Here is an 11913-nt window from a genome sequence, read left to right as displayed (position 1 = left end):
AAATAGCCATCAAATTTCCCTGCCCCTATACTGCGCACGCGCGGTGTGTGGAGTGCTCCCTTGCCACTAGTGCGCACGCGCGCTGTACCTCCGACGGGAGTAGTGAGCCGCGCGTGCGCACTGTGGCGTTAATTTCCCCTACCCCGTGAAAAATCCCTACCTAGTTGATGCGCGGAAGTGACGAGGGTATGTGTTTTTCACGCGGTATGCTTTTTTGATAGAACACCTGCTGGCCAAGATTCTGAAGAACCCGCCAATCAGTCTTCACAGCATGTCAATGCGTAACCCCGCCCACCAATGGCATCTCGGACACTGATTGGCTCTCTAAGCTCGCTCACGTGATGCTTCCTGTTTTGGGGGCGTAGACGAAAGTGACTGACAGGTTGCGTCATCTAACTGCGACGCTCAGTGGTCTGGAGATTGAGTGGCTGGAGCGAGGTGTCCTCTGCTTCATTCCTCAAAGGGTTTTGATGCGAATGATGAAATGTGACGCGTTCAGCTTGCGTCATTACTTCAGTTGACGTCACTGCCAACCAACAAGTCTCCGCCAATCACAGCATTGCTGCCAGAATGAGCTCCAGACACAGCTCTGACCGGGAATGTAAGTCATGGGAAGTCTGATTGTGGGCTCAGTGCTGGCACCCAGTATATATTGACCTCATTCACTCTGTGTAGGCAGAGTGATGGGGAAACTGGAGCCCACTGGCTTCCTGGCTGACATCACATAGTGATAACCTGATCAGCTGACAGACAGGGCTGTGGGGGAAGTAAGAATGCATATAAAGAATACAGATACCTATATTTCTGATCATAAAGAGGAACACTATCAAAACATAATGTGAGAGATTTATCCCAGTGCTGTAATAATCTGGAAGGGGAGCAATCGCCAATGGGAACCCCTGGAATAAACAGGAACATTACACCTTTTAAAGCTTTACAGGTTTCTCAGTTCATTACATTTTAAGAGAATGCCCCATTTGTTTCTGTTATTTTGGAATTCGCTTGTCATTTTAAATGTTGGTAGTATCACTGCCCTGACCTGTTTACGGTCTCTGTGAACGCCGGGCAAAAACACACCATCCAACTTATTTACAATCAGCACCATGAAGTCGATTGTCCATCGAACTCCAAACAGTACTACGTTGAAATACAAAGGGCACGTTTTAAAACTAAAACAGTCAAAACTGAGTTGGAGGGTTTTTTTTTTATGTATTTTTTAAAATCCGTTATTTTGGACTAACGTTTGTTATCTGGGCCTAAATTGTGTAAGGCTTGAACTGCAACTCTTAGCCAGTCACTGCAACTGTTGCTGATCACTGTAATACTTCCTCATTATCTCAAGCAACAACAAAAAAAGGATGGTCTGCTGGAACTTTCATTCAGCATTAAAACTAGTTTAATACTGAATGGAAGGACAGCACCAGGGAACTCTAAACACTATAACCATGAGGTTAAACATTTACAATTTTCCTTTAAGCACCAGATTGTTACAATGTCATAGGCTGAATTTTTAGTTCATTGTTTTGTTGTATATTAATACTTTTTTATATGTTTCAGTTTTTTTGTTTTCTTCTTTTACATATATTCTAGCTGGAGCCCATGTTCGTCACCAGGCTCTACAGAGGAGTAAAGCAGACATTCCTCCGATTGACCCTGAAGTTCTGAAGGATTTGGAAATCCTCACTCAAGATGTAGCCTTAAAAGTAGATCAAATGATGAAAAGCCTTAATGGAACTATCCAGAATGTAAGATCATATATTAACAACTCTTAACACATTGTACATGCTGGGCAATAACCGCATTATCAGTACACAAAGACAATGTGTCATTGTCTCTACTTACAGGGACACTATAATCACCTAAACCACTACAGTTTAATGTTATGGTTTCTTAATGCAAACACTGTCTTTTCAGAGGAAAAGCAGTGTTTAGATTGCTGGCTAGTTACACCTCTAGTGGCAGTCTAGATGGCCACTAGAGGCGCTTCCTAGTCCACTGCTACACATGACCTTCATACAGGCGCTGAACGTTCCCCATCGAAATGCATTAATTCTATGCATCTTTATGAGGAGATGCTGATTGGTGCATAATTTTTCTGCGCATGCACAATAGCCTCCCAATGCTTTCCTATGGGAAAGAATTGGATTGGCTGAGATCATCAAGTTTGATGATCTCAGCCAGGGAGGCAGGACCAGGTGAATCCAGTGAAGGCGAGACCGGCAAGGCATGGGGAAAAAGGTGAGTAAAATCACCTTTTCAATGAGGTCCAAGGGTAAGAAGGTGACCTAAATAGTTAAACACTATAGTGTCAGGAGTACATGTTTAGTGTTCCTTTAAGTTTGTGGTATTTATATGGCTGTAGTGATATTATGTAACTTTTCATTAGTAAAATGTTGATCTTCCCAACCATTTGAAAGCAATATGAACATTAGAACAAGTTGGACAGATTTTAGCCGGCAGAGAAGTAAAATTCCTCCCTTTGTCACTGGCCTAAGATTGGCAGCCTTAAAGGGACACTTCTTGCACCAAAACAACTTCATCAAAATAAACTTATCATGGTGCCAGGAGGCCTCCGAAAGCATTCTTACCTCAAATGGTTAAACGTCAAATGGCACTCTCCACTCCCCTGAGACAGCATCCGGCTTCTAAAATTTCACTTTCAGGAAGCGCGGAGTGCTGTAGTGCAGAGGCGCTGCTGGTTGGCTAAGAGCGGTCAGCTGACACTCTCAGCCAATCAGTGACTCCCAGTGTAAAAACTGGCTTTTAAATAAGTGAAATTTCAGAAGCTGGGTGCCGTCTAGGGGGATTGGAGATCGCAACTGGACTGGAGGCAACTTTGGAGTTCAACCGTTTGAGAATAGTTTAACCTCTTGAGGTAAGACGGACTCCTGGCACCATAACAGTTTCATTTAGATGAGGTTGTTTTGGTGTCTGGAGTGTCCCGTGACTTATTTATTTACAAAGTACTGTTTATATACACTCTAGGCACATTGCTACTTTATTGTCAGGCGGAAACATGAAGATACTATGAACAAAACTAAAGTACGTACCTCTGGCCTTGATGGAAAAACAAAGGTTTCTAGTGTTGGCATGTTAATGCTACATTGTGGGAAATTACTGAAAGTGTTCTGTTCTAAAAAGCAGTGTAAAATGGGGAGGAGGAGGAGTCGCCTCCCGGTTTCCATGGTGATTGCCCCACTTTTTTGGAACAGCACATCAAAATCCTTTAATTTTGTAAAGGTACTTAAAGTAACTGTTTAAAATAACTACTTATTAAAAGGAGACAGGCACTTCATTGATTAATGAGTTTAATTATCCAAAACTGGAGATTAAATTCAAGCATTTTAATGCACATTCTTCTAAAATCTATTACAATTTTTGTAATTTCTTTATTTTAATGCAAAATGTTTTATGTATTAATTATATATGTATTTATTCTTAGATGACTGCACTTAGTGTTGGATATATTCAGACTTACAGAGACTCAGTGGACAGTCTTGGAGAATCTGTTGATATGAGTATCAAGGTAAGAAAGGAAAACACTATATTTTAATGTCAAGATCTTCTACTACCTTTAAAAAAAAATAAAAATAATAATAATTATAAAAATCTCACGCAAACTAAACAAAACACTCCACCAGAAGCCAGGCTATAGTTGCAGCATGGGTTAAGGCACATCTCTTATTATTAATATGTTAACACCGCTCTTCTGCATTGAGATTTTCCATTCTTGGCCCTACGGCTGTTGGAATAAAATTCATATACATTTAATTCTTTGACAGCTTTTGGAAACTGAAAGTGCCAAAGCAAACAGTCTGCTGAGGTCAGCCCCTCCTGCTCTATATTATTGTTTGGAGTTTTTTATTGGTTATTGCACTGAGCCAATCCATCTCTATAAAAAAATGCTAATTGGTGCAGCTTGGCAATTGCCGCACATTCCCACAAATCCTTCCCTGTGGCTTGGATAAAACCAGGCAGGGCTTGCGGCAAGTCCATGCACTTGGGGACTAAAGGTGAATACAATTATTTATTTTCCTATTTTAGAAAACACTAGAAAAACAATATAACATTAGGCTTACATGGTTTTTATTCCTAATGTTACTTACTGTTCCTTGAAAATGGAACTGCCACTTCCAAGGATTTTAAATACTATACTTGCTTAGTCTCATATTTAACAAATATTTTGTGTGAGGTTTTAAAAGTAGAAATCCATACCTCTACTGCATCTGGGCTCCTCTGTCATAGCAAAGGCTGTCCTTAGGGCTGTGTGAGCTGTACGGTTGCACAGGGCACCATGGCAGCAGGAGGTGCCATGTGGCCGACACAGCTCCCTGTGTGAGAGGTGTCAGGGAGGGCCCAGAGTTATCCTATAATGCAGGTCGCGGTCGCACTATGTAGCGTGGCCGTGCTGCACCTGAGGGGGAGCATTTCATTCTTATGAGCCAGAACTAGCTGATAAGGCAGGGGCGGAGCTAAATTCAACTTGTGTACTCTGCGGGGGAAGCAGGTAGGAGTCCCTGCTCCACAGACACCTGTACATCAGGGACTACAGTGCCCCTACTCCCGTAGCCAGCCCATAGTGGAAACAGGTACCTGTGTGTGAGAGAGAGAGACTGTAACTGTGTGTGTGCTGTCTAAATGTGTGTGTAAGTGAGAGAGAGACTGTCTGTAACTCTGTGTGTGTGAGAGACTGTCTGTAACTCTGTGTGTGTGAGAGACTGTCTGTAACTCTGTGTGTGTGAGAGACTGTCTGTAACTCTGTGTGTGTGAGAGACTGTCTGTAACTCTGTGTGTGTGAGAGACTGTCTGTAACTCTGTGTGTGTGAGAGACTGTCTGTAACTCGGTGTGTGTGAGTCTGTGTGTGTATGAGTGAGTGGGAGAGACTGTGCGTAAGTGAGTCTGTGTGTGTATGAGTGAGTGGGAGAGACTGTGCGTAAGTGTGTGTGTGTGACTGCCTTTAACTGTGTGTGACTGTGCTTGGGACTTTGTGCATGTAGCTGTATTTGACAGTGCATGTGTATAATTGTGTTCATGTGAATTTACAAAAATACACACCTGCATTCACACATTGGCCTACTTGCATATTTTTATCTGAGTACAATACCTATCACACACAGCTAAATGAAGAGATATGACAGGGGAGGGGCACTGTGACAATTATTTGCACAGAGCGCCTTAAGGCCGGCCCTGATCATAGCGCTGTGTTATTCATTGTCATAAGCTGTGCTCTTTGCACTGGGTGTACGCATAGAGAGAGCATACAGAAAAGAGGAGGAATTTAACAATTTTTCTGTTTCTATTCCTCATTTGCAGTGTTTGTCTTGTCTCAATGGGATTGTGATTTAATTAGCGAAACCCTTAATATAAACTTAAAAGTAAACAGAACATGTCACGAAAAAAGGTTAACTCAAGTTATGCATGATTTTCAGTGTTTTATTTAATTTTGTGAATTCCATAGAAATTACAGTTTCTCTGTAATGTTAAGTTACCCCACATCTATAAATGTTGATGCTGTTTTAATTATCACAATGAAAAAGTGATACTAGAAGCCTAGTAAACTGGGATTGACTAAATTGCATGGCAGTTCTTGTATTGTAAATCAGTCATGAATTAACCATCACACCTTGTAGGGATAGTAAGAAAATGTAAAAATAAATAAATAAGGCCTTGTTTGTTTGTTTTTTTGGGAGGTTATCTAATGTAATATGTACTATATCTCAGATCTGCTTTAAATAAAGAATTAGCAAAGTAAAGAAACCATTAATCCTTGCAAAATATTTGTATTTATTTTTCCCTTTTATTCACTAGGGCATGTATACATTGATGGCTCGATGTGAAGAGTTGGATAGATCCATGCATCCCATTCATGCGCTTGCCAAACAGATCCGAGATATTAAGCGCACTCTGGAGATGTTTGAAACATTATGTAAATAACTTATCATTGTATTGCTAGGCGTATTTATATTTGTGTATATATTTCATTTAAAAAAAAAAAGAAAATTAAAACACCAATAAAAAAAATGAAAGACTTCCTGTTTAATTGAAAAATGCATACTTGTATGTTCATATGTCTTCAGTCCTGTTTTTCTGTACTTTTAAAATCTTTTCCCCATCTGGCCTAATTTAAAGGGGGGGGGGGGGGAAAGAGTATGTCTCGATTGTAAGTAGTAGAACTTAGATTGGTGGTTTCATTTTATTCAGTTGATCTACCAAATTATATTTGCTTTATTTTTATTTGTTTTTTATACATTTTAAAACTTGGTGTTATTCGCTAAACTTAGAATATTTTTTTTAAATTCAAACTTGTTTTTATTGTATTGAAACACTCACTTTTCTTCAGCGCTGGGCTCCCTCGGCGCTGGGGACTCTCATCCTCCTTCAGTCATCATTGGCTGCATGCGCGGCAAGAGCCGCGCCCGCATTCAGCCAGTCCATAGGAAAGCATTCTCAAACCTTTCCTATGGACGCTGGCGTCTTCTCACTGTGAAAATCACAGTGAGAAGCGCCTCTAGCGGCTGTCAGTGAGACAGCAACTAGAGGCTGGATTAACCCTAATGTAAACATAGCAGTTTCTAGGAAACTGCTATGTTTACAGAAGGCAGGGTTAAACCTAGAGGGACCTGGCACCCAGACCACTTCATTGAGCTGAAGTGGTCTGGGTGCCTATAGTGGTCCTTTAAAGTTGTTTTGAAGCATACAGTATCCTTTAAATCACGTGTTCACTTAGCCCTAGCTACAGCTCCACTGGCTGAGACTCACACAGAGCCTCTCTACTTCCTGAAAAAAAAGTCTTCATTTAAATAAAGAATGTGTTATTTTATTTATTTTTTGTTTTTTTTTGGGTTTTTTAGCAGCTCAGTATGCTAAGTTTACAAGTTATCTCCTGCTGTGTTAATCGACCTCTAATCACACAGTAGGCTACTGCAGACTCGAGCAGGCAATTAACAGAGCAGCAGATTAAAAATAAATTCCTAAAATTAACAGTCTGTAATAAGAGCAGCTAAAAAATGTAGGCTCGTTTTCAGGAATGTGTAGGGTGGCAGCTGGTGAAGTGTTCTTTATTTTTGCATTGACAGACTGAGACAGTGCAGTATAAGGAGGTTTGCACACAAGCCTTATTGCTGTAAATGCGTCAGTTATACAATGATACAGAACTGAAAAGAGGTAGGTTACATGCATGCAATGCTTCTACTATCTAAGCTTAGTTAGTTCACAGTCAGTCTTTAAAGTTTTATTTTAACAGAAACACTTTTACTCTATGACCCGGTGCTATCGGGCATCTATGTGGGTGGGAGCGGGAGACTTTTCGTATGGCCCTTATTTATCTATGAGGCTAGTCCTCATATTGTTCCCATAACTCCTATACCTTATTAAAGGTGGTGGTGGTGTTGCGGACCTGTCCTGTTAATTTGTCCATGAGGTAGTTGTCCTTGATTTTTGCTACAATCATGGATATATGTGGTAAGTTTGGGCTTGTCCATTTTTGTGTCTGTGCACGCCGTGCTGCTTGATATAGCATATTTAATAATTTCAGTTGGTGTCTATTGAGACCCTCTCTAGGTCTGGAAAGCAGACAACTCCAGGGCTCTAATTCTAATAGTGTTTAGAGAGCGCTAGAGCTGAGGTCCAACCGTCCTACCCCAAAGGTCCCTGATCTTTGGGCACTGCCATCACATATGCATATAACTCCCCTTGTCCCCGCATAGATGCCAGCAGGTATCAATGGGGCTTAACCTCATGTGACATTGCTTAAACGGTGTTGTGTACCACCTAAAGAGCGTTTTATAGCATTGTTCCTGAAGTGTAACACACATAGATACTTTGGTGCATGCCTCCCATATCTCTTGCCACTCAGTCCCCTCTAGAACCTCCCCCAGGTCAGGCAGCTGGTGAAGTTTTAAGATGGTGTAGAGCCAAACTCCTCCCCTAGAATTTGACTCTGCCCGTTAACTCTGTAATCACCCTCTTATGATCTCTATACACTTAACTTCATACAATAAACCCCTAAGGGTAGTCCACATACAATGCACAAATGCATGCAATTCTTCAAACTAGGTATAGTCTAGAGATATATTATATTAGGCTCACGAGAGTTGTAGAGAGGAGCTTAAGGACATGGAAGATTGCCTCCTCTTTTTCAGTATGCAAGCTCCTGTCAGCCTGCACAAAGCCACTGGACAACCAGATGAAAGGCAGGCAGTGGGGATTAAAATTTTGTTTATTTATTAAACAACATATATATATATATATATTTATATATTAAGAAGCTTTAAGCCCACAGAATGGATTAGCCACAGAATCCTACGCCACATATTTACACACACAAACACTGCATCTGCTGCACAAACACAGACTACATCCACTACACCAGGAGTGCCCAAAAGGTAGATCCCCAGAGAATTTAAAAAAATACAGTTTCCATCATGCTTTGCCATTCTGAAAATTCATGAAAAGCATCAAGGGAGCTGTAGTTCTACAACATCTGGGGATCTACCTTTTGTGCTTTATTATGTTAGCGCTCCACTATGTTTACATAAAGTGGTTTGGATCCACTTCGTTCATTCAGTTTTCTTCTGAATGTTTACAATACTGCTTAGGAACCCCTCTAGTGGCAGTCAGTCAGATGTTTTGCTGCGCATGTGCAACAGCCTCCAAATTCTTTCCTATGGGAAACTATTGGATTGGCTGAGATTGTCATGGAAAAAAATGCACAAACCACCTTTTTAAAGTAAGCAGAGAGGGTCACAAACCTAAACCGTATTTTTAAAACTATAGTGTCCGGAATATATGTTTATATTCCTCACACTATAGCATTTTTGAGCCCGAGTGCCCAAACCGCAATACAAACCAACTTTTTTTCCTCAAAGTTCCAACATGGCAATTATACACACTGACATTCACAGATACACACATACTCTGTATGCTGGGAGGAAGAAACCCTCCCCCCCCCCCTGATTGGCCACTGCAGCGGTGCAACTCATTCTGGGACACCTACATTGTCCCGGAAAGAGGGTGCCCGGGACAGACTCTCAAAATGCGGGACTGACCTGGGCGATTCGGGACACGTGGGCACCCTCAGTGGTGTATTTTGAATTTGTGCTGCCCTAGGTATGAACAAACTCGGGCACCCACCCCTTCAAGGCCACACACTTTGACTGACAGACACTCCCTCACTGATGCATGCACTGAAATACACACTGTTTAAGAAACACACACTTTCACTGACAGATATACACACTCACATATTTGATACACTCTGACAGCCACACACTATTACGCAGACACACACAGACATGCATACTGACAGTCACACACACCCATTGACAGACGCACATACTCACTGACAGACATATCTCACTAACAGACACACACTGACTGACACACTCACAACACTGACAGACAGACACACACACATTAACTGACAGACACACACTAATACACATTTCCCCCAACCCTCACAAATTACTATTATTATTATTTTTAAATTTTAACTTAACTCCACCCAGCCTCCGTGGGAGAACTGAAGTGAATTCCTCATCTGGGGTCCAGTGGGGCTGCTGGACAGGCAGGCAGGGGGCGAACTGGCAGAGTAGGCAGCGAGGGAGCTCTGATCTTCCTGCTCAGCTCCCTCGCACGCCACTTAGTGATGCCGAGAGCTCAGACTACAACACTCTTTCGCCGCCCAAGCGCAAATCAAGCTGCCGCCTGCCTCGGGGGTTGCCCAAAGGTGGCCAGCTCTTGGGCCCCCCAGGACACGAGGCTAACAAGGCATCCGCTGAGGCGTTTGGGGGCAGCTTTTTTTGCCGCACCTAGGAAAGTGTCGCCCAAGGAAAATGCCTTGTTAGCCTCGCGTTGAATACACCGCTGGGCACCCTACTGACAACCTATGTCTGCGTGCCCACAGAGAGGGCTTGGCCTGCCATAGGTTCGCCATCACTGCAGTATAGTGTTCCTTTATGATCTTTTCCACCTCTATAACTGCACACTATGCTAGTGCACCATAGTATAGGGCTGGTACTATTTTTTTTTTTCTGGCACCTGTGCTTTTAGTTCCCAGTCCAGATCTGCATGTCAGCCCTACATAAGGAAGCATTAGCACAAAAGAGGAAGCTGAAACACCCAGAAGAAAGAATTATTCATTGCTCAGTTTAGGAATAGAAACCAAATTAGCAGCAACAGGATACTAGCAACAACGAGTAGATGATTATATTTACTACAAGTAAAAATGCTAATCTGTGACTACTATTTGGAGGCTTTTTTCTCAATATCTGTTTGGGGATACGGAACGGGGCCCTAGTGACTGTTTAGGTGACTAGGGCTCTATAGTGTTAGGAATACATATTTGTATTCCTAACGCTATAGTGTTCTTTTAAACAGTAAAACATTCTAAGCACCTTAAAAGGACACTGTGGGCACTGTAACTGTGACATCTCATTGAAGTGTTAATGTCTAAAGTGCCCCCAGGTGCTTTCCTTCCATTCAGTCAGTAATAAATACCTGTATTCTTAATGCTATAGTGTCCTTGTCCCTATTTCGATTCAGCATACTCTGACTGATTGGCTGAGTGACAGCTGACCACTTTCAGCTTATCCATTGCTGGTATGAATTGGTATAGCTAGTAAATAATCTCTGCATTAGCCATACTGCCAGGCTGTCGGTAACCAAGGACTTTATTTTTTATTTATTTTTTAGCACTTAATGGAATGAGGAGAGAGCACTAAAAGGCATAATAAGCAAATTTTTGAGACAAAATGGTTACAGTGACTATAGTATCCCTTTAAAGCCTATCACTGCTGTACAGATGTTGGACAATATTTGAAGAATAACCTAGAGGTGCAGCAGAGGGACTGGACTTTGGGTGTAAAGAGAACACGGTTATTTGTAAAACTGCTTGAAAACAAACATAAAATGAAGGGAAAGCACCCATAGCTAGCACAGCAATACATTGTAAACATTTTACCGAGCCACCTGTGCTAAAGCTGGAATATTAAATATTGTTGCACCCCTGGATTTAGGATAATCTTATTGGTGGAGATCAGTGATAGATACCCACTGTTAGCTTCTGTAGAAATAGCAGAAAATTCTACAAAACTAAGAACAGCAGCCGTGCAGATCAAAATCTAGGCACAAGCCACTTACGTTTGTCAAAACGACCTATATTTGTTAAGCCGTGCTGCAACTAAGCTTCTGTCTGTGTGATAAGGTCACATAAAATGAATTTTATTAAAGACACGGAGGCTCCTATTATGCATATCTCTTTCTTTATTTCCTCAGCAGCAAAGATAGAGGAATATAAATATTATCAAAATGAAAGAAAAAACTGTACAGGCATAACGAGTAGCCAATCACATAACAGAGGAAGTAGCTATATAAGTCCTGTGTCTCCCACAATCCCCCTCTTTCTTTGCTGCTTCCTCAGACAGCTAAGTATTTCACTTGAGCTCTCCTACTCATTGCATTTTATTTACTTGTGATTCATGTTTTGCTTATGCTTTGTTTCATTATTGTCGTTTTTATTTATCGTTGATTACTATCTAGTACCTACATTGTTGGTGTATTTGGGGGTTCCCGTAGAGGCTTTGCCCGCCGCCGCGGGCTGTTTTTCCCCTCCTACCGCCCCTGTTGCCGCTTCTCGGCGCTATCTCAGCCGCGTGGCCCTTTCTCTGTGAACGCGACTGAGTGTGCTCGTTTTCCCCTCTCGCGGGCTGCCCACGCGGGTGGGTGCACGCGCCCCTTCCCCCGCCTGGAGCCGGTCCACGGGCACACCCTGACACGTGCGGCGGCCATTTTGGGCGATCATTCGTTTCACCCTGCTGTGCCGTGCGGTCGGTCCCTTTCCTACGGGTACCCTTGCTACACCAACGATCAGGTTTAGCCTTTTTTCTGTTCTACTGGGTTAATCAACCCATTTT

The 11913-nt window shown here is 42.1% G+C and overlaps 1 protein-coding gene across 1 annotated transcript; it reads left to right on the top strand.

The window, feature by feature from the left end:
• Positions 1–368: 368 nt before the first annotated feature.
• Positions 369–6000, top strand: BORCS6 (BLOC-1 related complex subunit 6). Its single transcript, XM_063427499.1, has 4 exons — positions 369–601; positions 1591–1745; positions 3443–3526; positions 5810–6000. Exons 1-4 carry the CDS (start codon positions 571–573, stop codon positions 5933–5935), a joined length of 396 nt encoding a protein of 131 aa, XP_063283569.1. The 5' UTR covers positions 369–570; the 3' UTR covers positions 5936–6000.
• The last annotated feature ends 5913 nt before the right edge of the window (positions 6001–11913 follow it).

The sequence above is a fragment of the Pelobates fuscus genome, chromosome 7 (assembly GCF_036172605.1).
Source record: "Pelobates fuscus isolate aPelFus1 chromosome 7, aPelFus1.pri, whole genome shotgun sequence".
NCBI classification, from domain to species: domain Eukaryota; kingdom Metazoa; phylum Chordata; class Amphibia; order Anura; family Pelobatidae; genus Pelobates; species Pelobates fuscus.
This window is presented reverse-complemented; position numbering and strand designations above follow the sequence as displayed.